Genomic DNA, 27,904 nt, shown 5'->3' with positions numbered 1-27,904 from the left:
GCTCGATCCCAGGACCCCCAGATCATGACCTGAGCCTAAGGCAGGCACTTAACCGACTGAGCCACCCAGGTGCACCAATAAATTGTAGTTTAAACATTTCCCTCCACATGTCAGTCTTACCCACAAGTCCGTGTAATAAACAAAAATGCCCCTTCATATTTTCAAATGTACCTGATTGGAACTTGGTCACTGTTAAAAAACAAAATTCAACTGAGTAAATTTAGAGGTCATATTAGTTTTATTCGATGATGAATTGGACAGCATCCTATCTAGCAAATAGAGAGGAGCTCCAAAGAGCTACACAAAATGGGAGACTTCTGTAGGCAGAAGGGGCAGGGACAAGGAAGGAGTGGACCTCATCTTTCTTTGGGGACCAGAGGGAATCTGCCACCCAGGCAGATTACCTCACTAGTGCTGACTAGGAAATTCCAGGTTGAGTGGTTTAAGATTACATTCCTGAGAGAGATTGAAACTGTGAAGTTAGGTATTAATTAAGTCTTGGGTTAACACAAGTGACTCCATTTTGGGCCTTTTTTTTAATTAAACACTGTTTACTTATTACATAGTCCCTTTGCTCTCTGTATATGTATACCAGATTTTACTTTCTGAACTTTGAGGGCTGCCATGAACTTTAACAACTAAAACATCTCTCTCTTTTTAAAAAATTAGAATACATGCTTAGATATCTGTGGAAGGGGTTTCCACCTTGCTTGGTGTGGGAGCCTATAATTTTGGTTATTACAAATCTCACCAAACATTTTCTCATGCTAGAAATAGTATCCACATCACAGTGTAGAAGATATTTTCTTTTTTTTTTTTGAAAAACAGCTTTATTGAAGGATATTTAACATAGTCACTCATTTCAAGTTTCCAGTGATCTTTAGTAACTTTATTGAATAATGTAATTATCACCATAAATCAGTTTTAGAATATTTTTATCCCCCCACCCAAAGTCCCTCATGCCCATTTATAGTTAATTTTACCCCATTAATTCCCCCACCTAGACTCTACTAATCTACTTTCTGTCTCTAAATTTCCATTTTTGGACATTTTATATAAATGCAGTCATGAATATGTGACCACTACCTTCTTAAAACATTTTTCTGAGGAGGCAGTGACCTCTTTGACATTGGCTGTTGCCACTTTTTTCTAGATATTCTTCTGAGGCACGGGAACAAAAGCAAAAAATAAACTATTGAGACTACATCACAATAAAAAACTTCTGCATAGGGGCGCCTGGGTGGCGCAGTGGTTAAGCGTCTGCCTTCGGCTCAGGGCGTGATCCCGGCATTATGGGATCAAGCCCCACGTCAGGCTCCTCTGCTGGGAGCCTGCTTCTTCCTCTCCCACTCCCCCTGCCTGTGTTCCCTCTCTCGCTGGCCGTCTCTCTCTCTCTGTCAAATAAATAAAAATCTTAAAACAAAACAAAACAAAACAAAAAAAACTTCTGCATAGGGAAACAATCAACAAAACTAAAAGGCAGCCTACAGAATGGGAGAAGATATTTACAAATAACATTTCTGGTAAAGGATTAGTATCCAAAATATATAAAGAACTTCTATAACTCAATACCCAAAAAACAAGTAATCCAATTAAAAAATGGGCAGAAGACACGAACAGACATTTCTCCAAAAAAGACATCCAGGTGGCCAACAGATACATGAAAAGATGCTCAACCTCATTCATCATCAGGGAAATGCAAATCAAAACTACACCGAGATAACACTTCATACCTGTCAGAATGGCTATAATCAACAACACAAGAAACAATGGGTGTTGCCGAGGATGCGTAGAAAAAGGATCCCTCTTGCTCGGTTGGTGGGAATGCAAACTGGTGCAGGGCACTGTGTAAAATAGTGCAGAAGTTCCTCAAAAAGTTAAAAATAGATCTGACCTATGATCCAGGATATTACTGGATATTTACCCAAAGAATACAAAAACACTAATTCAAAGGGATACATGCACCCCAATGTTTATACCAGCATTATTTACAATAGCCATACTATGGAAGCAGCCCAAGTGTCCATTGATTGATGAATGGATAAAGAAGAGGTGATATATATATTATATATATAATGGAATATTCCTCAGCCATAGAAAGAATGAAATCTTACCATTTGCAATGATGTGGATGGAGCTCTAGAGAGTATAATGCTAATAAGCAAAATAAGTTAGGGAAAGACAAATACCATATGATTTCACTCACATGTGGAATTTAAGAAACAAAACAGATGAGCAAAGTGGGAGGGAGAGACAAATTAAGAAACAGACTTAATTATAGAGAACAAACTGATGGTTACCCTGGGTGGGGAGATGGGTGAAATAGGTGATGGGGATTAAGGAGTCATGATGAGCATCAGATGATGTATGGAATTGTTGAATCACTATATTGTACATCTGAAACTATTCTAAGACTGTGTGTTAACTAAGGAATTAAAATAAAAACATAACATTTCTCTGTGGCTTTTCTATTAGACTCTTCTTTCTCAGTCACCCCCTTAATCAGGTGCTTAAATGTCATGGTTCCGTTCTCACTTGGCCGGGGTGATTTCATTCCCAGGTAAATGTGATGATTACTGTATCATAGGCCTAAACCTTTCTCCTGAGCTCCAGACTCATATTGCCAACTATGTCTGTGGGGGATGTCCATGGGCACTTGAGTCTCAACATTTCTGGCTGGAACTGAGCTGAGTACCTGCTACTCCAAGCCTACTGGGCCTGGATTTCACTTCTCAGTGAAGCTGCCACCAGCCACTTTGTCCCCCAACCCAGAAACTAGGGCACCATCATCCTTTATCCTTCTTTCCCTCACTTCAGTGTCCAGTAAATTGCCAACTCTGAAATCACCTCCTAAATACCACATACACTGAATATAGTTAACCTAAATTTAAATGGCATAAGTATGCCATATAGTTTGAGTCAAGAATATGTAGAGATTCTTTTTTTAAAAATATGTGGAGATTCTAAGTCAAGATCAGGCCTTAATGGGAAGCGTAGTAAATTCTCACCCTTGCCAGTAGTTAAAGGTTTCAAGATTGATCAAAATAAACTCAGCACAATTTTAGTAATATCTTTCACAAGTTTCAAAATTCTTTTTATCAGCTTTAATTTTATTATAATTTAGCTTTAATTTTTTCTTTTTTATTTATAAAAGCTGCACATAATTTAAAGAACAGTGGATTCAACAAAGTTTGTTAAGACATGGCAATCTGTATTTCCCCTTAGGCTTTTTTAAAATTAAGGCTAAAGCATAGATTCTTCTGGCTTTTATCTCCCTTTTCCCTATACTGTAAGAAAAGTTTTCTACTTTCTATAGAAGTATAATTTACAGTTTCATTTCTCACAAAACAAAATTGCTACTCACATAACAAATTGAATGTCTGTTTGCTGTGGTTTGAGACAGTTAGATGGAAGCAGTTTCCTGTTTAGTAAGTCAGTGCCACTGTTTGTATTTCCCTGTTACAAAAGAGTAAAGTTCCTTTTTATTCTTTCATTTAGCAGCAAATTTTAGTTGGATAAAGAGCATTAAAAATTTTATGCAGAATCTTTGTTTACTTAGACTTCCGGGGCACTCACTTCGTGGACTGAGTGGAATTCGCGAACTGAGGAACAGATTTGTGAGACTCTGTAGAAGCTAGCAAGGATTCCTTTCCTTAAGCAGCTGTTGAGAAACTAAGGAGAGGGGTTTTTCTTTCTGTCTAGGAGATGGGTTTCCTATGATTTCCTCTTCTGAATTATTTTTCCATCTGTTATCTTGGGGACGTCATCACGTTTTGCTCTTTAGTTCTGTTTTCTTTTTTTCTTTTACTGCTCAGGCCCTCTTCCTGTCAACGTTTCTTCCCTCCGCACAGGCCTAAAAAGTGCAGGTCCTTGCCGCCCCTTACATGAGGTTGACTGGTGCTCATCCACGCTCATCGCTGTGTGCCTCCCGCCTGCTTCCTAGAGTCTGCTCCAAATAGGTGCTTACAAGACGGAGATGAAGCAGAATTTACTGAGAGATTTCACATGAGATTGATTTCTGAGCAGAAAGTTACCTTATACATAAGTTGTTAACCAGTTTGTATCTGCCTAAATTTAGAAGTTTTTAAAAGGATGTATATGGCAGGGGGCAGTTTAAAGGGATAACGACAACAGGAGATAAGTCGGCTTGTCAGAGGTGTCTTTTTTTTTCCTTCAGATCTAATCCATTGGTGTTTATTGACATGGGATGTTTTTTCTTGGTCATTTCTAAAAGCTTCATTTGAGGGGCACCTGGGTGTCTCGGTTGTTAAGTGTCTGCCTTTGGCTCAGGGCGTGATCCTGGCGTTCTGGGATCGAGCCCTACATCAGGCTCCTCTGCTGGGAGCCTGCTTCTTCCTCTCCCACTCCCCCTGCTTGTGTTCCCTCTCTCGCTGGTTGTCTCTCTCTGTCAAATAAATAAATAAAGTCTTTTAAAAAATAAAATAAAATAAAAACTTCATTTGAAGGATGAGCAGTTTCTGCCAGGAGAATTGGATTTAAGTAAATAATGGTGATGAATTCCTTCAGACGTGTGCAGAGGAACTCCAGAAATGCAATTCTTGATAACCTTTTTCTTCTCTGTCCTAGTGCTTTTCCATCAAGAAACCAAAATAGTGGGCTTAATTTTCTGAGAGTAGTGCTCTTTGATCTCTTTATTTAGTAATTTCTTGTCCCATCCAGCTTAAAGTCATTGCATAGTTTTGGTTTTAATTTGGGTCTATATTTTTTTTTTTTTTTTTTAAGATTTTATTTATTTATGTGACAGAGAGACAGCCAGCGAGAGAGGGAACACAGCAGGGGAGTGAGAGAGGAAGAAGCAGGCTCCCAGCAGAGGAGCCCGATGTGGGACTCGATCCCGGCACGCCGGGATCACGCCCTGAGCCGAAGGCAGACGCTTTAACGACTGCGCTACCCAGGCGCCCCTAATTTGGGTCTATATTAGTGAATTGATGTTAAAATTAAAAAGTCTGAAAAATAGACCCAAAAGGAAGAGGTTCGGGAGAAGGTGTTTGTTCCATTGTGACCCCAGTGACTGACAGCTTGCCTTTGGAAGCCTAGAGATCAGATAGAATTTCTGTCAACCAAATAAAAAATGTATATAGAATGCCAGTATGTGCCTAGTGTTGTGATGGCCCAAACTGTGATCACTGCCTTCCTGGAACTGCCCTCAGTTATTTATTTATTTTTTAAGATTATTTTATTTGAGAGAAAGAGAGAAAGAGGGAGTGGGAGGAGGGGCAGAAGGAGAGGGAGAGAATCCTAAGCAGACTCTGCACTGAGCGTGGAGCCCATTATGGGGCTTGCTCCCACAACCTGAGATCATGACCGGAGCTGGAAACCAAGTCGGATAACCAACCGGCTGAGCCACCCAGGCGCCCCACTGCCCTCAGTTATCTGAGAAGAAAAGTAACTCCAGAGAGTATGGGGGTTTTGTGATCAACCAAGAATTTATTTCCTTAGGATTTTAATGTTTAAAGAAAGAATTTCAAGATAGATAAAACTTGTAGGCAAATTACTGCACAAAATTTCTTGTGCATTTGCCTGCTCTGTGATGTCATGGTTGCACCAAGTAAGAATTAGAACATAGATTTGAAATTCTTACTCAGTTTGGAATGAATAAGGTGCCCTGTGGCAGATATTTTTAGAATGGAGGAGCAGCTCCAGGGCTTGCTGTGAGTCAGGTTCTCATTCAGAGACTGATCCTGAATATTGACTTTAAGAGTTGGAATCTTTCATCCTGGATTAGTTATTCTTCTGTTCTGAAAATGCAAGTTTAAGCTGTTGTCAGTAGATTAAATCAACACTTTAGCTAGCTAGCTAGCTAGCTTTATCTATATATCACAAGAATGCAACTTTTGGCATCAGAGACAATTTAAATGATCCCTCTATTTGGAAGTGGATATTTTTCACAGATGTAAGCTGTTGTGAGTTCGTAGTTATACTATCAAAATTGTCAGAGGGCTTCAGAAAGGTTGGTTCTGTTTTTTATAGGGGAAAAGTTTGAAAAAATGTGTTTTTCTCTTTTTACCATAGTTCAGATTCAAAGAATTCTAATGGCAAAGGATGAGATTAATGATTGGCTTCTCCCAAATCATAGCATAAGTTAACTGGTAGAATAGGAATTGAAATTGACAATTTCATAGTCTTACCTGGTCAGTTGGTTTCCTCGCTATGCAAAAAGAAAGCTGAATATGAAAAAAAAATTGAATTTTTGTCATAAGTGGAAACTGTAGCCTTAAGCCAATTCACAGATGCAAGATACTTTTGTCTGATCTATTTTGGGGGCAATTAATGATGTAAACTAGATCTACTTAATCTTAAATTCTAAAGTAAGGATGATTAGTCATCTCTGGAAAAAGAATCTGCTGTTTATTTTTTCTGTTTCTGTGTTTCTGAGACTTAGAGAGGATGTGTAATTATATTAATTAAGGTATTGATGAAACAGGGAAAAGGTTGAAAGGATAATTTACATTTATAGGAATTTTCTTGTGTTTATTTTTAATTGAGGCACTACTCCAAGAGGGCAGAGGAACAAAATAAAAACAGAAAAACTTAGGAATTTTTAATGGCCCCAAAGTGAACTAATAAGAGACTGTTATGTATGTATGTATGTATGTATGTATGTATGTATGTATTTTTCAAGAGGGCCTGTACGAGCCGGGGTTGGTGGGGGAGGGAGAGAGAATCTTAAGTAGGCTCCACTCAGCGCAGAGTCCGATGAGGGACTCCATCTCATGACCCTGACGTCATGACCTGAACTGAAATCAAGAGTTGGATACTAAACCAATGAGCCACCCAGGAGCCTCAAGAGACTGTTTTAAACCAGGGAGGTCATCTTCCCGTTCTTATATACTGTTTCTTTGTCTGGAAGCGGGGGCAATTTTAGTAACCAGTTGAATACATTATTTTGATAAGTCATGGATAGTGAGATCATTTATTCAATGGCAAACCTTTTGGAAAGGAAGTATTAATGCATTCACTTCTTTTCGGAAACTTCATTAACTTGCTCTTAGACCAAAATTACTCCGTATTTATATTTTAAGATGTGTATTTGCTAAGTTTTTTTAAAGATTTTATTTTTAAGCAGTCTGACATCTAATTCGGGGCTCAGACTCAAAACCCCGAGATCAAGAGTCGCACACCTCACTGGCTGAGCTAGCCAGGTGCCCCTCCTTGTGTATTTGTTAACTTTGAGATAAAGCTTAAAAATTAAAGTTACAGCTAAAGGTTTTTAGTAAGTTAATTAATTAGTTAAAATATTCTAAGATATCTTAGAATGTCCTAAATTTTTATTTTATTTTTATTTAAAAATCTATCATGGATCACATAAATTGGTTTGTGTATATGCATCTGAATTCCTTATGTTAATGCCATCATTAGCTATCAACATCAGAGATTCTTAACCAGGCATATGACTCAGAGTGGACATATGCAAGTGTCCAGTACTGTTTACAACTGAAGTGTGTACTTTTTTTTTTTTTAAAGATTTTATTTATTGACAGAGTGAGAGACAGGCAGTGAGAGAGGGAACACAAGCAGGGGGAGTGCGAGAGGAAGAAGCAGGCTCCCAGTGGAGGAGCCTGATGCAGGGCTCCATCCCAGAACGCTGGGATCATGCCCTGAGCCGAAGGCAGACGCTTAACAACTGAGCCACCCAGGCGCCCCTGAAGTGTGTACTTTAAATAAGTCGTAGAATGTTTCATTTCGTGGATTTTATTTAGTACATATTACAGAAAGGGTAAGTCTCATTTAAATGCTTGAAGCTTTTTTCCTTGCATACTGAGGTAAAAATAAGGAACATGGAGAATCTAGGTAGGTGGTTTAAAAAAAAAAAAAAAATCCATGGCACCAGAAGCAAGATTTTTAGAGAGAGAGAGAGAGAGAAAGAGAGAGCAATCCCAAATTGACTTTCTACTATCCACCCCACCCCATCTCTTTTTTCCCTTTGAAATTGAAACAAAAATGTGTTTTCCATTATTAGATATCATCTCTTGCCTCTGAATAGGTCTATGAATTTGATATGTTCTACCTGATGCAGAGAGCCTTTCCCCAGTCAAGTTCTGTGATGTGGGTTATTTAGTAAGATTTCTCTTGGAAAATGCTTACGTGCTTTTTGTGGCTCACTTAGGTTATTTGGTCTGTCCTCTTTCTGTGGTCCATGAGGTATTTCATTTGTATCACATATTTGAATTTAATATATTATCTTTGAAATAGCACCCTTTCCTCCAGTGCTTATCTTCTCTTTCTGGTGTAGACTAAAGATTTAAAGACCTTTAGTCAAAGCCCTGTATTTTAGACATTAGGTAACACAATATTCTTCTGAAGAATAGTAATTGCGATATCAAAATTTTAAAGATAGTATTTTAAGATCTGAGTGTATTTGGAAGAATTGTGGTAATGTAGTCCTGGACCTCTTTTGCACTGCTTTATTTATTTATTTATTTATTTATTTATTTATTTATTTATTTGCTTGCTTGCTTTTATGAGAGAGGGAGAGAAAGAGTATGTGCCCACATGAGCATGAGCAAAGGGAGAGGGAGAACCTGACTCCCCGCTGAGCAGAGAGCCTGTTGGGGGACTCAATCCCAGGACTCTGGGATCATGACCTGAACCCAAGGCAGACGCTTAACTGACTGAGCCACCCAGGCGCCATTTTGCCCTGCATTATACTACCTGTTACAAATGGCCGTCAAGTGATTTGAAATAACAAACCCAGACGAATGCAGGACACATAAATTGAATTGTCGGTCATTGATTTTGCTTATTATTAAGTTGACTAGTCGGCCACAAGTAACATTTATTTTCACAAAATGAATCAACTTGAGTTTGATGTGATGAGAAAAGTGCATTGACAGCCAGTGGTGGGCTAGAAACATTTCCTAAGTGATTGAGAAGAGTGATTTTAGATGACTAATATCCTTGGTTTTTTGCATATTTAAAGATAATTGCATCTGAACAGTCGGATTTAAATATAAAGGCTCTTTGGAGCCTTAAAACATGAGTGAGCAAAACCAAAACTATATAATCCTCTGATGCTTAGTTAGATACAACCTAAATGAAGTTCAAAATAGGTACCACGTCTGGATTTGTATATGGATATTAGATTGAAAGATGAGTGTGAGGGGCAGGCAGAAATTGCACACACACTTGTTTGTGCTAAGCAAACTTGATGAAGTCATTTAAAGACTATTCTTTCCATTGGGGTAAGATTTTTCTACCATAATTTCCTAAATTAATTTATCCCTTTACTCTCGTTTATCCTAATGTAATTGAACTATTTAAACTGAAGTTGCCTTCCAGTAGCTAATATCTATGTATCTACAAACTTACTCCTAAAGTTGAGGTTAAAAAAAAGAAAACCTCTTTTTATTTTTTTCCTTATTTTTGAGATTGATTTATTGATTTATTTTGGAGTTATGGCAGTACAAAGTTAACACTCCTCTAGAATATACTGTAATATTATTATAGTTTATTATATGCTTACAGTGAGCACTCATAGGTGTTTTATATGTTTTGCCCTACTTATTCCTACATATATAATAAATATTCATCCTCATTTATAGATAAGGAAATTTAGGCTTACAAGAGTTAAATAATTAGCCCAGAAAGTACCTTGAAAAACCTAAATCTGATCCCAGTTCTTTCCAAAGTCTATGCTGTATACCTTGTCCTACAGACTATATAGTAATGAGTGCTTAGAAATAGCTTGGAGTGTCCTTTGTTTCCATTACTGGAGGTGAACGTTCTTTACCTGAGAAGTAATGCATATTTAAACCATCGATATACTTAAGTATTTTAAAACAGTAATTCTAAAAGGATCTGCAACTGTTCCACTTATCTCCTTTCACTTCTCCCAGTGAACTACTCCCTTTCTTTACTTTCACTACTCCCCTTCTGTAACAACATTTCCCTTTCCTCAGAAAGGTAGTATTGTTTTTATGGAATCATACTAGATATGCAACCAGTTGGAGTCAGAATGTCTTGCTTTTTATTTAGTTTTCCACTTGTTCCAGCTGAAGCATTGGGAGATGTGACTTATTCAGGTCGTATAGTGATGATTAGCTCAGTTGGAGTACCATTAAAAGGATCCTCCTGGTCTTTTGTTCTTTGCACTTTGGTTTCAAAATCAAATCGTTTTATAATAGAAAATTACAACTTTAAAAAGGCAAAGATACAATTTGGAGATTATGGATAATTCTTTTAAAATATTGCATCTTTATTAATGTTTACATTAATCTGTCAATATTTCCCAAAGTAAGTGTTTAATTGATACCATTTTAGCATTTGTAGTTTGATATAGTGGTGCTTATGGACATATACTTAGTAGTACCTTGTTCTGTCAACTGTAGATTGATACTAAGCAAGTAGAAATGTGGGACTCTTTCAGAGATTTTATTAGATTGTAGTATGCACATTAATGATGTTTATATTCCCAGAAGATTCAGTTTTTAAAGTGTATCAATTGAGTTTTTCCCAGTTTAGCTGTAGACTCCCTTCTTTGAGCTGTATATTGAAGAATCAATTGGCATGGACCCCGATATACTTTCCTAAATTTCACCAATCTGTTAATAAAGCAAAGCTGAATTCATTAGAATATTTAGTACAGAAAGGAGAACACCCCCGTGACAGAAAGAAGTCAAAATTGGGATATTTAGATGGTTTTCAAAGGGCCTTTTAAAGAAGGGAACTGATTGTAATTGGACAGATTTGTTATACAATAATTTAGAATCGGTGGACACTTCAAGGTAAAGGTCTTAAAGCAATTCTTTTTTTTTTTTTTAATTTTTAAAAGATTTTATTTATTTATTTGTCAGAGAGAGTAAGCACAAGCAGGGGGAGCAGCAGACAGAGGCAGAAGCAGGCTCCCTGCCTGGCAAGGAGCGATGCGGGGCTCTATCCTAGGACCCTGGGACCTCAGCCAAAGGCAAACACTTAACCAGTTGAGCCACCCAGGCGTCTCAAAGCAATTCTTGATCATAAACATGTTAGATAAGAAAGTTATTTGCTCAGAAAAGAAGACTCTTAACTCTGATGAATTGATCTCTTAGGAATTCCCCGAATCAAATGGTGAAGTTATTTATTGATTTACAGTCTGTCTTTCTCGGGCAAAGATTCCCTGAAGTAACAACTATGTCATGTTTAGCACAGTTGGTCTATAGTCCTACGTTACCCTGACAGAGTTGGTCTTAGTTATCTGTCCCCTCTTATGGTCCTTCTTCAGCCCAGACTGGAGAGTGGAGCGTTGTCACCTAGGGACATGATCAATCCAGATGTAGACCATTGTTTTAAAGAGTCATGGTTGCATATCCAGTTTCTGGTCGTAGTACTTCATCCACTACATGTATCAGCTTTTCTTCTTCTTATTGTGGAGTAATCATTTGTTTGTTGGATCATCTGATCCATCATTTAAGACTCTGGAGATTGTGTATTTGTACACTGCGGCTGCAACAGGAGAGAGATTATGATCAGAGTTTGCGGTTCATTTCTTTCTTTTTTTTTTTTAAAGATTTTATTTATTTATTTGACAGAGATAGAGACAGCCAGCGAGAGAGGGAACACAAGCAGGGGGAGTGGGAGAGGAAGAAGCAGGCTCATAGCGGAGGAGCCTGATGTGGGGCCCGATCCCACAACGCCAGGATCACGCCCTGAGCTGAAGGCAGACGCTTAACCGCTGTGCCAGCCAGGTGCCCCGCGGTTCATTTCTTAACCAGGAGCCTAGTGCCCAAATTAAAATAAGAGAACAGCTCTCATCCAAAGTTCACAGGGCCTGTAGATCTATGTATGGGGCTATCAGCCAAATTATTTAATTTCATGATTTCTTTGATTGTCTAGTTCCTCTTTCAATCTGTGAACCATAGCATATAAGAGTTCCCCAACTTTCTGCCCCACTTATAAAGTGTGCTTGAAGAGGATTGAGGAAAGACCGTCCAGAATTCCTGTTGAGTAGTTAAGGCTTCAGATCTCAAGTTGACGCCCACTTCTTTCTTTCATTAATATTTTATGATAAATACTCATAACATAAAATTTACAAAATTTACTGTTTTAAAGTTTACAATTCAGCACGGAGTCCCACATTTTCTGTTTCTTGAGAGAAGTTACCAATCTCATTCTTTTTTTGAGGAAGAAGGGAACCAGAGGATCAGAATGGACCCTGAGTCAGCATCATTTTCCCAAGCTAGCAAGTACTCATCCAGTTTGCTGGTAGTAACCAACAGGCTTTTGTATCACACATCAGTACCAGTTATTAGGGACTACCCAGTGACCAGTTCTTTACCAGAATATTCCTATAGGTTTGCTAAATTTTAATGTGTAGTTTTGTTGTCATTCAAAAGAAGTTAGATGGCAGGTAGGAGAATATTAAGTGGAGACATTATCAAGTAGATAAACGGTTAGATCTGATAAGGAATCAGAAGATTTACTTATATAAGTAAAAGGCCTATAAACATGAGAGAGGTATTAAATATACAACATCGTTTTCATGTTGACAATTTGGCTACAGACTAGCTCCTGAAAATAGTCATTAAATGTTTTTTTGGTGGAGTCAGAAGCCTTTCCTAGTTGTGACATGACAGAATGTTTTAGATTTGGGGTTTTAGAATGGAGTTAGAAGAAGATAAAGGAAAAGGTGGAGTTTCCTCTTGTTTGGTTTTTTGTGTTGGGGTGCTGGTTTTGGTTTTGATATTTGAAGGATTATATTTGTTTTACAGCTGTACATTCAAATCGCAGTTATGCTAGGTTTGCCCAGTTCAGTTTTCACACAGATTTTAATTTTTTTCTGTACTTAATGCATTTATATGGAGCCTTAAGATTTTCATTCAGCCAGCAGATGATTCTGTGATGTTGAGCAAACGACTTCCCCATTTTTTTTTTTAAAGAAGAAAGGTTTTTTTTAAAGATTTTATTTATTTATTTATTCATGAGAGACAGAGAGAGAGGCAAAGGGAGAAGCAAGCTCCCCATGAGGCAGGGAGCCCGATACAGAGCTGGATCCTAGGACCCTGGGATCATGACCTAAGCTGAAGGCAGACGCTTAATGGACTGAGCCACGCAGTTGCCCATGACTTCCACATTTTTGACTTAAGTGGAAAGGTGGAGTGGTTGGGGAGGTGGTTTTGGACTACCTCGTTGCTCAGTTTGCGGTGCCTTAGATGGTCATGAGGAGTATGGAGGAAGTCCCCCAAATTTGAAAATCTCTTGGATAAAGTATCTCTAAATTAAAAGAACTTTTAATTCTTTGACCTGATGATTCTGTGAGTTTTAGGACATAACACCCTTTGTAGCTTTTGGTCAGGACTACTTATAGGAGTTTCTGTAGGTTCTTTTTTTTTTTTTTTTTTAAAGATTTTGCTTATTAATTTGACATAGAGAGAGACAGCCAACGAGAGAGGGAACACAAGCAGGGGGGGTGGGAGAGGAAGAAGCAGCCTCCTAGTGGAGGAGCCTGATGTGGGGCTCGATCCCAGAACGCTGGGATCACGCCCTGAGCCGAAGGCAGACGCTTAACGACTACACCACCCAGGCGCCCCAGGAGTTTCTATAGGTTCTAATAGCTGAATTCAGGTTTTCTTTTTTATATATGTCTGTTATTTTATATTTGTCTTTTTGTATATCTGCTGTTGTTCAGTAGTGATTACTTTTGCCCATTCAGTTTCTTGACGTGACTCTCTTTCAAGAAGAGACTATTTGTGTAAAAATATTTGCTCCTTCTTTGACACTTTTCAAGTCCATCGATGCTGAGGTATGAGGTACTGTTCTTCCCCCATTTCAGCTTAGCATTTTCCAGTATTCAGATGGTCTTTATCTCTCTCATCTAACCTTATTTTTGTCTTCCTGGCGGCTCCTGCTTCAAAACTTACAAATCCTTCAGAATTATGCATTTGCTCCCGCCCCCATCATCCCTTTGAAATAGCAGAAGAGAAAGAAAATAGAAAAATACGGACTGGGAAGAGTATATCGTCCTTTCATTGCCTCAACCGTGAAGATGTAGTCCAAATATTTTCAGAAGTATCTCTGTTTAAGCTTAAACTGGAATTGTCTTTGATTTTTTTTTCCATTTGGCACAAAATTCAAAAAGTGCAGAAGGGTATATAGTGAAAATACATTTTTTTATGTATTCTTTCAGAGAGAGTGTGTACACATACAGTTAAATATATACGTCATGTATTTTGAATTCATATTCTTTGCATGAATTATGGCCTACTAGAAAGCAGTAATGTTGCTTTTGATGCTTAAATGATTGGATTATTTACAGAGAATGAAAGGCCAATACTATCTTATATTTGCAAGGCCCTCTAATTTTCAAAGGCTTCATTCTACTTGCAGCAGCCCCATGAGTTGAGTAAAGCAGGATTTCTCTCTGTGATAGACATGAAATTTAAAGCCTAAAGAATTAGGTGACTTGATCAAGGGTGTTACACAATGAATATGCAATGGAAGTGGAATCCTAACTCGAGTCTTTTGGCTCCTAGTCCAGAGTTCTTACTGCCCTGTTGCCTCTGAAACAGGATGATGTAAGGGGATCTATTATACTGTGTCTGCTTTTATGAGGTTATGAAAAATACTATGAGTTGCTATTTTAGAAGAATTTTGATACTATATTTTTATAGCAGCAGTATAGTAGTAGTATTTACAGCTTCACGGTTCAGAGGAAGTATGGCCTTTGTGATGAGTTTTCTACAAGATAGTTTATTAATGCAAGCACTTTAGACTGAGTGATACTGCTCTAGGTGTCACTCTGGTAATGTAGGCTCCAAACTGACTTTATCTAGGCAACTGGGCAATGGAAAACAAGGCCTTTTATCCCTTTACAGCTCTGTGCCTGCCGTGGCCGTGGCTGGGAGCAAAGCTGATAGACCAACCTGTTGAAGATTCTTTCCCTTGAGGCTAGATGGAAATCTGGTTAAGTATTCGAAAGAATGCCTGAATCTGTTTCCTTCACCCATCAATTAGGTAAAAATGTTCCCACCAGCACTAAACTGGAATCTCTAGATTTCTTTTTTTTTCTTTTTTTTTTTAATGATTTTTTATTATATTATGTTAGTCACCATACAGTACATCCCCGATTTCCGATGTAAGGCTCGATGATTCATTAATTCTGTATAACACCCAGTGCACCATGCAATACGTGCCCTCCTTACTACCCATCACCGGTCTATCCCATTCCCCCACCTCCCTCCCCTCTGAGGCCCTCAGTTTGTTTCTCATAGTCCATAGTCTCTCATGTTTCATTCCCCCTTCTGATTACCCCCCCTTTCTTTATCCCTTTCTTCCCCTACCGATCATCCTAGTTCTTATGTTCCATAGATGAGAGAAATCATATGATAGTTGTCTTTCTCTGCTTGACTTATTTCACTTAGCACTATCTCCTCCAGTGCCGTCCATGTTGTAGCAAATGTTGAGAACTCGTTCTTTCTGATAGCTGAGTAATATTCCATTGTATATATGGACCACAACTTCTTAATCCAGTCATCTGTTGAAGAGTATCTCGGCTCCTTCCACGATTTAGCTATTGTGGACATTGCTGCTATGAACATTGGGGTGCATATGGCCCTTCTCTTTATTACGTCTGTATCTTTGGGGTAAACACCCAGTAGTGCAATGGCTGAAATCTCTAGATTTCTAAGTCATCTCCTGGGGAGAAAAAAATGAGTTATGGGAGGTAACTTTTCCGTCCCTGCTGATTGTAGGCCCTCATGAGGAAGGTTTAGTTCCAGAGAAGCTCGTTCATTCACAATGGGGAAATGAGGCAGAATCTTTGTAAGGCCATAATTGGATTTTAAAATGCTTGTCATTATAAAACAATCCCTACATTTCTTGAATATTGAGCAGTAGAAAGTTGATGAAAAGGTTGAGCTCTTATGTGAAAAGAAATATCTCCAAACATTCTTTTGAGGATGACCTGTCTTCTACAGTTTATAGGTATCTCTATTTCTAATTCATAATTGTAAAATAGGGGGAAAATAAGGAAAGAGTTCACAATATTTCTTATGATAGAGAAATTACATGTTTTTGTAATTTACATTTTTAAAATAAATCTTAAGATTTGTAAAACCAGAATCCTATGTGATTATGCTGTAATGTGATTGTGTAGTTTTTGTTCAATAACTAGATCATTGTATCCTTATTTGGTGTTTGCCATTTCCTGCTCTGGGCAGAGAAGATGATAAATTACATTAATTTTGAATGTTTCCATTCAGTCAGTTTAACTAGTTCTAAAATTTACTTAAAATTGTTAATCTGACATCTCAAAGAAAATTTTGGGGCATGGCATCTTCATGGATATGGATCAGTCCATCATTGAGTCAAGAGTTGCTCAATTTGTTCTTGTTTGTTTTTTGTCAGCCATTAAGTTCAGTAATTAACCAGATTGCGCTGTGTTTTCATATTTTCAGGATAGGGGTATAACCTCACTGAAGATGAGTGGATTAATACTTGACAGAGCTGAAAGTCTTGCCAGTATTTATTTGTATGGGTCAGCTATGCTATCTGAAACAAAACAGAACTATTTGCTAATTCCCACTGTAGTGTGTATGTGTGTGTCCTTTTACTTTATTAAAATTAAAGAGCATTGAAGGTATTTTTTCATTTTAAAGGTACAGATCGGTCTTAACCTCAACATAGCCCCCTTACTGCTCTGCACTTGAGTGAGACTATCCAAGAGCCAAGGCACTAATTTATCTGTGAGGATCTTTTTTTTTTTTTTTAAGATTTTATTTATTTATTTAATTTATTTAAGAGAGAAAGTATGTGTGGTGGGGGGGGGCACGGGGGTGGGGTAAGGACTGAGGGAGAGAGAATCTCAAGCAGACACGCTGCTGAGCTTGGAGCCTGACAACACTGGGCTTTAATGTCATGACCTGAGCCCATACAAGAGTCAGACACTTAACCAACTGAGCCACCTAGGCACCCCCTTCTCTGGGGCTCATATCTATCTTTTACCCCTTTTAAAACTCAACATATTCTTATAGAAGTAACTAGTATGCCTTATTCTTGATGTTGAGTTTTTGGGCTTGCTCCTCTGACTATGCCTAAATAGTGTAGTCTGCACTGACACCTGGGGCCAAGATGATGATGGTAAGGAGTCCTTCCATGTCTGCCACCGTTTGTGTAGCCAGATAATCCTGGTGCTGGGCTGTCAGAGAAATTGTCCATGAGGCCCTGAGATTGGTTCCGTGTGATTGATACCGCCAAACATGCCCACAAATTTTGTAACACAGAAGATGAGACTGTGTATCTTCAGAAGCCTGAAGGCATTGAACAACAATACAGGAAGACATATGCAAAGTGTGGACTGCCACTCTTTTGCCAGTCCCCGGAAGAATGCTCCTGTGACATTTATTGTGGATGGAGCAGTAGTCAAGTTTGGTCAGGGTTTGGAAAATAAGTATTTATGCTCAGAAACAAAAGCCTCCTAAGAAAGTGATGATGAGGGTGCCTGGGTGGCTCAGTCGGTTAAGCGTCTGCCTTCTGCTCAGGTCATGATCCCAAGGTCCTGGGATTGAGCCCCACATTGGGCTCCCTGCTCAGTGGGGAGCCTCCTTCTCCCTCTCCCTCTGCTGCTCCCCCTGCTCATACTCTCTCTCTGTCAAATAAATAAAATCTTAAAAAAAAAAAAAAGTGATGATGACCAAATGGACTAAAGACATGGGCAAGTTCATCTCTGTCACTCTGTCTGCGGTGGATGTAGAGGAAGAGGAGATTGAGGCTAGAGAAGTTGCTGACTCATGCACACAATGCGGAAATGACTGAAAAACAGTTGGACCACTAAGTCCTAAATAAAAGACAGCTGCTAGAGCTGGCTCTACTGGAAGCCAGGCAAGAGAAAATGAGGGAGATTTTGATTGACAACCAGTTCAAATGATCAAGACCTTTCTCCCAACCCATACTGGAGGCAAAGGTTTAGATCAGGAGGAGAAAGAACTTCTTCGGACTACACGATCTGCCTCCTACCTTTATGCCTCAGCCCCACTGATTCTCCTACATTCAGCAGGGTCTTTGCTTCCATATGATCTGCTTTCTAGAGATGGATTTTTCTAAATCTTTCTGTATATGGATCTCCTGTACTATTTTTTGTCTGTTTGATATAAGCTTCTTCAGCTGTGTAGAAACCCTATGAATAGATCAGTGCTTGAGTGTCTCTAGTTTCTAAAGTAGCTGTTCCTATTCCTTCTTCAAAACAAAAATGTTTATTTTTTTTTTTATTTTTTAAAGATTTTATTTATTTGTCAGAGAGAGAGAGGGAGCACAAGCAGGGGGAGAGGCAGGCAGAGGGAGAAGCAGGCTCCCTGCTGAGCGAGGAGTCTGATGTGGGATTCGATCCCAGGACCCTGGGACTATATGACCTGAGCCGAAGGCAGAAGCTTAACGGACTGAGCCACCCAGGCATCCCCAAAACAAAAATGTTTAAAGATTAAAAAAAATAATAAGTGGTAGTAACAGTACAGTATTTACCAGCTATTACCCCACCCACCTACTGGGGAAGCACACAGGTAAATAATAGTAAATTAAATTACCACTCTCTGCACTGTGTTTAGCATAGCATACTAATTTGGATTATGGGAAACCATTATTCGATCAGCATTGGGATTTTATTAAAATTTGTAGTTATCCCACCCACATTATATTAGGAAATGTCAAATATGTAAGCCCGAGAATGGTCACCATAGGGTTCCTCACTTTTCTCACTTAGGTCTCTGCCCTCTGCACAGAATGTGCCTTTCCGATTCCTCCCACACTGTAGCATTCTTCTACCTTGCACAGCCCCATCTCGTCTGCCTCAGCATACACACAGCATCACATCACCAAATCACAGCCTCCTTTTAAGGCTCAACTCAGATGTGCCCTCCTGCATTAGACCCCCTCTGACTTCCTTTCTATCATCCTACTCATGGTGGTGGGTACGGTTGCGGGGGGGGGGGGGCTTTTTTCATTCTTTAAAGTATCAGGCCCTCCCTCCACCCCAAACTCCACTCTTTGCATCACAATTACATATAGACTCATGTTTTATCTACCACACTAATTAATTTACTTGAGAGACAACATCTATAATCTGTGTCTCATACCCTTTTTAAAAAATATCCCACTGGACCTTTACTGTACATACCTTTTGAAAAGGTGGTTGAATGTTAAGGAATCACACAAAAACGCAACTCTTTAGTAAATCGCACAGAGCATTGTTGGAGGGCCCAAAGCCTGTGTTGATCACTGTCCTTTTGGAAAACGATACTTAGCAGCAGTCCCTGGATACAAATAAAAAAAGTTAATTCTAATCGAGCCATAATAATGCACTAAGAGGTTATGAATCTGACTGATGGTTAAGATTCAATTTACACTTGCTCAGGGAAAGTTTACCAAAACTAGAAGACTGACTTTATCCTTTCATTACCAACCATATTATGTTCAGTTTGCTTTTTTTTTTTTTTTTTTTTTTTTTTTTTTTGTGGGCAGGAGGGGGTGGTTTGGGTCAAGTTAATAAATGAATTGCTCATATGATTGGCACTTTACTAGGTTCTTAATGAGTAAACTCCAGAAGAAGGGTCTCTTTACTACTACTGCAGGACAATGTTTCTATTTACAGGGAGACATCGCGTTGTTGCCCAGCCTTCAGATTTTTGCAAGGTCACAAAAGCATTGATACTGTTGACATTTTTTCTTTGTTTTCTCCCAGGTGATTAATAAACAGAATCTGTTGTCACTTAATTTAGTACCAGGTATAATCTTGTGGATAGTTCAACTTCAGTCGATCTAACTTTAGAATGTTCCAAATTTTAGACAAAATCCAACTCCCAAGCATTTCTGTTTTAGAGACTGGGACAACTTCCAAGTTAGTTTTGTGAATCCTTTAATTTCTCCTGCCGGACTCATTAACTCAGCCTGTTCACCTTGGGGAAATCATAGTTCAGACATAATTTCTATAAAAAAACATCCTCTTAAGTGAATGTGATAGTTGATTTAATGGGGAACATTCAGAATCAAGCTTTTCAGTAGTTTATTCTGAAACCTGTTTGTTGTGCTTTGACCAGGAGAGAATGATTAAGATGAAGCACTAGGAAACCATGATCATAATATGCAAATTACCTACATTAAAAGACATGAAATCAAGAAATACCTCTGTTTCTGTATTCCACATCTCAGATCTTACAGACTGCTAAAGCTGCAGAGAATCTCAACCATCTTAGACCACCGTTTCTAAATTTTTGGGTGTCTTATGGATCTTTCTGAGATTATGATGACAGCTGTAAATTCCCAGAAAAATATACTTACACACAAAAGTTTGTATTCACTTTCAAGACAGTTTCATTCCTAAAGTCAGTTCATGATCCTAGGTGAAGAAATTCCTGTTCTGTCCTCAGGGGTCCTGGAGAAGTTAAGTGACACACCCAAAGTCACATAGCTTCTGTAGCTGAGTATTTCCTTGGTTCATGGACCTGGCTTTGCAGAGTATATGTAGTCATGGGAATATATATATTTTTATATTATATATATATAATTATATATATATATATATAATTTCTGTTTTTAAAAAAAATTTCTATTTTAAATTATATACTTGCAAGATTATAGACTTCTAAGAAGTTACATTGAGGTCCTGTGTACCCATCACCTAGCTTCGCCTAGTGGTGACATGAGGTTAGTATGTATGTATGTATTTGAGAGAGAGAGCAGGAGCAGAAGGGGCAGAGGGAGAAGGAGAGAGAATCTCAGGCAAACTCTGCGCTCAACACGGAGTCTTGTGGGGCTTGATCTCACAACACTGAGATCAGTACCTGAGCCGAAATCAAGAGTCCGTCACTTAACCGACTGCGCCACCCAGACGCCCCGAGATTAGTTTTTAAATCATTGATGGACCTTCTTTGCCCTCTTTAATAAGCCTGGTTTTGTTTTTTTTTTTGGTTTTGTTTGTTTGTTTGTTTTTAGATATCTAACTTTCTTTAAAGAAAGGACACCTGTATTGTGCCTGATCATCTGTAGCTTTCAGGATTATGAAGTGCCCCGTAAAGGATCCTGATGTCACTATTGCTGTTTTTCTTTAGTACTTTCTTCTCCATTTCCCCCCATTTTCAGATTGTACCATTGATTGGGAAGTGATGATGTCTCATCTATTTTTCTGGTATATTTCTCCCTGGCAATCTAAAACACATACAAGCCCAATTTTATTTCCTACTTTGAAGAAACATATTCAGTTAAATATTCAGATTTCTTGTTTTGAGTTTATTTTGGTGGTATTTGAAAACTTGAGGGCTTGTTTTTTTTGTTTGTTTGTTTTGTTTTTAACATCATCTCCTTTTTTTTTTTTCCTTTTAGCCTGAAAATGAGATTTCTTCAGACTGCAATCATGTAAGTATGGATTTTCCATAACTCACCATATGTGCTTTATATATATGGCAGATTCAGGATGCTTTTCCTGTTGTTTTGGGAAACATTATGTCTTCTTAGATTCTCTTAATCTTAACAAGGATGATAAACCTTATTTAAGGACTATGGTAAATCTGAAAATACCCCTCAATTCTAGAAACAAGCAGATTTTTGTCAAATATTTATGTACTTAAGCTTAAGTTTTACTTCAGTTATAGCTGCCATATGAAAATAATTGTTTCTCTGCTTATCATGCTTACAACTTTATTTTTATTTTTTTTATTTTTATTTTTTAAAGATTTTATTTATTTATTCGACAGAGATAGAGACAGCCAGCGAGAGAGGGAACATAAGCAGGGGGAGTGGGAGAGGAAGAAGCAGGCTCATAGTGGAAGAGCCTGATGTGGGGCTCGATCCCATAACGCCGGGATCACGCCCTGAGCCGAAGGCAGACGCTTAACCGCTGTGCCACCCAGGTACCCCTATTTTTATTTTTTTAAAGATTTTATTTATTTGAGAGAGAGAGCCAGCATGAGAGAGAGCATGTGGGTGGGCAGAGGGTGAGGGAGAAGCAGACTCCTGCTGAACAGAGAGCCCCACGCAAGGGCTCCATCCCAGGACCGTAGGATCATAACTTGAGCCTAAGGGAGACACTTAGCTGACTGAGCCGTCCAGGCGCCCTATGTTAAAGGTTTTATACACACACACACACACACACAGATATACTCTAGAGATAGCTATAATGAGTACATTGAATATCATTTATATAGGGGTGACCTGAGATCCTGACCTAAGCTGAAACCAAGAGTCAGACACTTAATCGACTGAGCCACCCAGGTGCCCCAAAGGACTATATTCTTTAATAGAAAGTGCTGTTAATAAACATAGGCAACAGGGTCTCCTGGGTGGCTCAGTCTGTTAAGTGTCTGCCTTCGGCTCAGGTTATGATCCTGGGATCCTGGGATCCTGGGATTGAGCCCCACGTTGGGCTCCCTGCTCTGCGGGAAGCCTGCTTCTCCCTCTCCCTCTCTGTCTGTTTGCTGCTCCCCCTGCTTATTCTCGCTTTCTCTCTCTCTCTCTCTCTCTCTCTTTCAAATAAATAAATAAAATCTTTAAAAAAATAAATATAGGCAAAAGGTATAAATAGACTATTCACAGGCAAAGAAAAAGATGTCCAATAAACAATCAAAATTTGTTTTCTCTTGATTCTCTTTTAAATAGAAGTGTGAAAATTAAAAGACAGATGAGTGCGTTTTCATCCATCTGATTAGCAAATATAAAAAATTTGATAAATACACAGTATAGATGGGACTATAGGGATTTAAGCATTCTCTAGCCCACTGATCAGCACACTGCTACCCACTGGCCAAATCCAGACTACTGCCTGTTTTTATGCATCAAGTTTTATTGGAATGCACCCACACCCATTCAGTTCCATACTGTCTTTGGTTGCTTTCCATGCTATAGTAGAAAGGTTGAGTAGTTTCAGCAGTGACTGTGTAGGTCCCTAGAAGTGTAAAAGATTATACTTTCTGGCCTTTTGCAGATAAAGTTGCTAAACTCTGTTCTAGCCTATGAATAAGAATATAAATAGGAAAAACTTTGTAAAGCAGTCAACTTAAAATGTGTATATGCTTTGGCCTAGCATTTTTACTTCTAAGAATTTATGTACAGTTACACTTAAAAAAATGGACTCACATAGGTCTGTAAGAGGATATTGTGGCATTACTTATAAAGAAAAAAGTAAGGAAAAAAACTCTAAATCCATCAATAGAGTGGCTCTGGCACAGGGAAATCCCATAAAGCAGCTAATCTGTGCCCTAGAACTCCTAAAAGGCTAGAGGATAGGAAGGATTTGACACTGCTGAAAATGGGGACAAATAGTATACCAGAAAACAGGAGAACTGATGTCCCTATAAAAAGAGAAGACTAGGACACAGAGACAGAGAGAAAACCATGTGAAGATACAAAGACCTGATGGCTGTCTTCACAAGCCAAGGACAGAGGTCTCGGAAGAAATCAGTACTTCCAACACCTTAATCTCAGACTTCTAGACTCCAGAATTGTGAGACAATAAATCTCTTGTTTAAGACACCCAGTCTGTGATATTTTGTTAGGGCAGCCCTAGCAAACTAATACACTTTTGGGTTGGGATGGGTTGCATGATAATTTTTCCCATTAAAATTAGTGGAACAGATTTTACAAATTAAACGGTTTTCCACCTAGTAGGGAGTTGTGGAATGAGTTAGTGTTGTTAACCAAGAGATAAGATTAGTTGTGAACAATTGTTAGGCCAATACATTTGAAAATGTTTATGCAATGGACAAATTCCTAGAAAAATAAACTTACCAAAGAAGTAGAAAATCTGGGTAACCTGTATTTGTTTTAAAAAATGAGTTTGTAAATAAAAATCTTACTGGCTGGCTGGCTCAGTCAGTGGAGCATGTGATTCTTGATCTCGGTGTTGTTAAGTTCAAGCCCCATGTGGGGTGAGAGATTACTTAAATAAAATTTTTAAAATATATGTATATATATACAAAATTTTAAAGATTTTATTTATTTATTTGAGAGAGCAAGAGCCAGAGAGCACAAGTGGGGTGAGGAGCACTAGCAGGGTAAAGGGCAGAGGGAAAAGCAGACTCCCTGCTGACAGGGCTCCATCCCAGGACTCCAGAATCATAACCTGAGCTGAAGGCAGCCACTCAACCGACTGAGCCACCCAGGCGCCCCTTAAAAAATATTTTTAAAAAATGAATCTGTAAATAAAAATCCCATAAAGAAAACTTAAGGACCAGATGGATTTTTTGGTGGAAGGGAAAAAAACACCACCAGTCTTTTATTTATTTTTAAAAATATTTTATTTATTTGAGAGAGAGTAAGAGCATGTGCAGGGAGAGGGGCAGAGGGAGAGGGAGAGGGACAAGCAGAATCCCTGCTCAGTAGGGAGCATGATGCCGGATTCCAGAACCCTGAGATCATGACCCCAAGCCGAAGTCAAATGCCCAACCACTGAGCCACCCAGGTGCCCCGTCACCAGTATTTTATTTTATTTTATTTTTTTATTTTTAAAGATTTATTTATTTATTAGAGACAGCTTGCACACAAGCAGAGGGAGCAGCAGAGGGAGAGGGAGAAGCAGGCTTCAGACTGAGTGGGGAGCCCAGTGTGGGACTTCATCCAGGACTCCAGGATCATGACCTGAGCCGAAGATAGACACTTAACCGACTGAGCCACCTGGGTGCCCCAATATCATTCTTTTAAAGAATAAAAAAAATGGAAATATTTTTCTGTACATTATGAGGCTAACATAACCTTACTACCACCTAACAAGGTTATAACAAGAAAGAAAACATAGGCCAGTGTCACTTGTGAACCATAGGTGAAAAAATGTTAACCAAATTAGTAGCAAACTGAATCCACTAAAATATAAGGGAAATACATCAGGACTGCATTGGATTTATTGCAGAATTGTGAAGTTAATTTACCATTTGAAAAGTTAATCACAGTAAAGGAGAAAAAGTTATGTCATCATCTCAGTATGTACATTGAAAATTATTTGACTAAATTCAATATTAGTTTTTTAAGTTTTTATTATGGGAAATTTTCTAACATTAGTAATTAGACTGAAGGCTGCAGGATGTAAGATTAATAGATTAAAAAATCAGTTGTATTCCTACTGACCAGCAATTAATGATCTGAAAATGAAATTAAAACTACTTTATTTACAATAGCATCAAGAAGAATCAAATACCTAGGAATAAGTTTAACAAAAGAAGTATAAGACTTGTATACCGACTCTATGGAAAAGATGTTTGAACAAAATTAAAGATGACTTAAATAAAAGAAAAGACATCCTGTTTCATGGATTAGAAAACTTAATATTGTTAAGATGGTAATACTCCCCAAGTTGATCTAGATTTGATGCAATTCCTATCAAAATTTCTGTTGACAACCTTGCAGAAATTGACATGCTGACCCTAAAATTCATATGGAAATGCAAGGGATCCAGGATAGCCAAAACAGTCTTGAAAAAAGAACAAAGTTGGAGCATTCATAATTCCTGATTTCACAGTTTACTACAGAGCCACAGTAGTTAAGACTGTGTAGTACTTGCATAAGGATAGACATATAGATCAGTAGAATAGAATTGAGAATTCAGAAAGAAACACATTGAGTTATGGAAAACTGATTTTCAGCAAGAGTACCAAGATAATTCAGTGTGTGGGGGGGCGAACAATAGACTTTTCAACAGCTGGTTCTGGGACAACTTGATATCCACATACCTAAAGATTAATTTGGACCCCTGTTTCATAACGTATATAAAAATGGATCAAAGACCTAAATATAAGAGCTAAACTGTAAATCACCCAGACAAAACTATAGGTGTAAATCTTAATGATTAGATTAGGCAAAGGTTTTTAAGATATGATACCTGAAGCACAAGTAACCAAAGAAAAAATAAAGTGAACTTCCATCAATATTAAAAACTTTGGTGCTTCAGAGAGCACTATCAAGAAAGTTGAAAGACAACCCACAGAATGAGAGAAAATATTTGCAAATCATACATCCGATAAGGGTCTAGTAATGAGAACAAATTTTAAAAAGCCTCTTAGAACTCAACAATAAACAAACTTTAAAATGAGCAGTGAATTTGAATAGACATCTCTCCGAAGAAGATATACAGATGGCTAATAAGCACATGAAAAGATGCTCAACAACATTCGTCTTAAGGAAATGCAAATCAAAATCACAAGCTATTCTATTATACCCACTAGGATGACTGTAATAAAAAAGAGAGACAATAACAGATGTTGAAAATATGGGGAAACTGGAATCCTCATGCACTGCTGGTGGGAATGTAAAATGGTGCAGCCACTACAGAAGATAGCCTGGTAGTTCTTCAAAAAGTTGAAAAAGTTATGATCTGAACAATCAGTTCCACTCCTAGAGACTCCCAAGACAGTTGAAAACATATGTTCATGCAAAAATGTGTACACAGGTGTTCATAGCAACAATAATTATAGCAGCAAACAAGTGGAAACAGCCCAAACGTCCATCAGCTGATTAATGAATAAACGAGACACGATATAGCCATATAATAGAATAATATTTGTCAGGAAAAGGAACAAAGTATTGATATATGTCACAATAAGGATGAAACTTGGGAACTGGACACAAAAGGTTACATATTTTATGATTCTGTTTATATGAAATGTCTATAATAGGCAAATCACAGATTAGTGGTTGCCAACGGCTAGGGGAAGTAGGGAATAGGAAGTGACTGCTAGTAGGTATGGCATTTCTATTTTTTTAAATTTATTTATTATCATTATTATTTAATTCCAGTATACTTAACATACAGCGTTATATTAGTTATACAATATTAGTTATATTAGTTTATACAATATTAGTTATATTAGTTTATACAATATTCACCAATTCCATACACCACCCAGTGCTCATCACGACAAGTGCACTCCTTAATCCCCATCCCGTTTCACCTATCCACCTACCACCTCCCCTCTGGTAACCATCAGTGTGTTCTCCATGGTTAAGAGTCTGTTTCTTGGTCTCTCTCTCTTTCTCTCTCTCTCTTCTTTTTCCTCTCTTTGCTTGTTTGGTTTCTTAAATTCCACATATGAATGAGATCATATGGTATTTGTCTTTCTCTGACTTATTTTGCTTACCATTATGTTCTCTAACTCCATGGAGTTTCTTGTTGGGATGATGAAAATGTTCTAGAATTAGTGGTGATGGTTGTCAACATTTGAATATACTAGTATACACTAAATTATACTATAGAAGGGTGAATTTTTAGTACATAAATTTTATCTCAGGAGTATAGTATAATCAACCCTCATGTAATCACCACACAGCTTCAATTATTTGTTCAGATACATCTTGTGTCATCTCTAGCCCTACTTATTTCCCCTCCTTTTGTGTTATTTTGAAGCAGAACCCAGACATCATTTCATTTTTTAATATTTTGTTAAATACCTCTAAAAGTTAAAGGCTTTAAAAAAATAACCACAATACTGTTATATCTGAAAATCTCATAATTCCTTAATGCTATCAGTTAACCAGTTAAGGTTCAGATTTCTAATTTAACCCCCATCTTAGAAGAGGATTTATTTAAGTAACCTGATCATATGTGGTTATAAAAAGACGAATAGCAACAAAAATAAACCATTGGGACTATATCAAAATAAAATGTTTCTGCACAGCAAAGGAAACAATTAACAAAGCTAAAAAGACATATCCAATAAAGGGTTAGTATCCAAAATATACAAAGAGGTGCTAAGTTCAATACCCCAAAAATAAATAATCCATTTAAAAATGGGCAGAAGGTATGAACAGACATTTCTCCAAAGAAGACATCCAGATGGCCAACAGACACATGTAAAGATGCTCAACATCATTCATCATCAGGGGATTGCAAATGAAAACTACACTGAGATATCACTTCACCCCTACCAAATGGCTAAAATGAAAAACACAAAAAATAACAAGTGTTGGCAAGGATGTGGAGAAAAAGGAACCCTTGTGCACT

At 38.0% G+C, this 27,904-nt stretch overlaps 1 protein-coding gene and 1 pseudogene across 1 annotated transcript in view; both read left to right on the top strand.

Moving 5' to 3' along the window:
- The window catches only part of GLG1 (golgi glycoprotein 1), a 145,804-nt gene that overhangs the window by 60,850 nt on the left and 57,050 nt on the right, over positions 1 to 27,904 (top strand). The window contains exon 2 of the mRNA XM_026495209.4: positions 21,304 to 21,336. Coding sequence (XP_026350994.1) covers positions 21,304 to 21,336 — 33 coding nt within the window. The remainder of the gene's footprint in view (positions 1 to 21,303; positions 21,337 to 27,904) is intronic.
- Positions 17,032 to 19,143, top strand: LOC113252486 (STING ER exit protein-like; annotated as a pseudogene).

Source organism: Ursus arctos, unplaced genomic scaffold (genome assembly GCF_023065955.2).
Source record: "Ursus arctos isolate Adak ecotype North America unplaced genomic scaffold, UrsArc2.0 scaffold_19, whole genome shotgun sequence".
Lineage (NCBI taxonomy): Eukaryota > Metazoa > Chordata > Mammalia > Carnivora > Ursidae > Ursus > Ursus arctos.
This window is presented reverse-complemented; position numbering and strand designations above follow the sequence as displayed.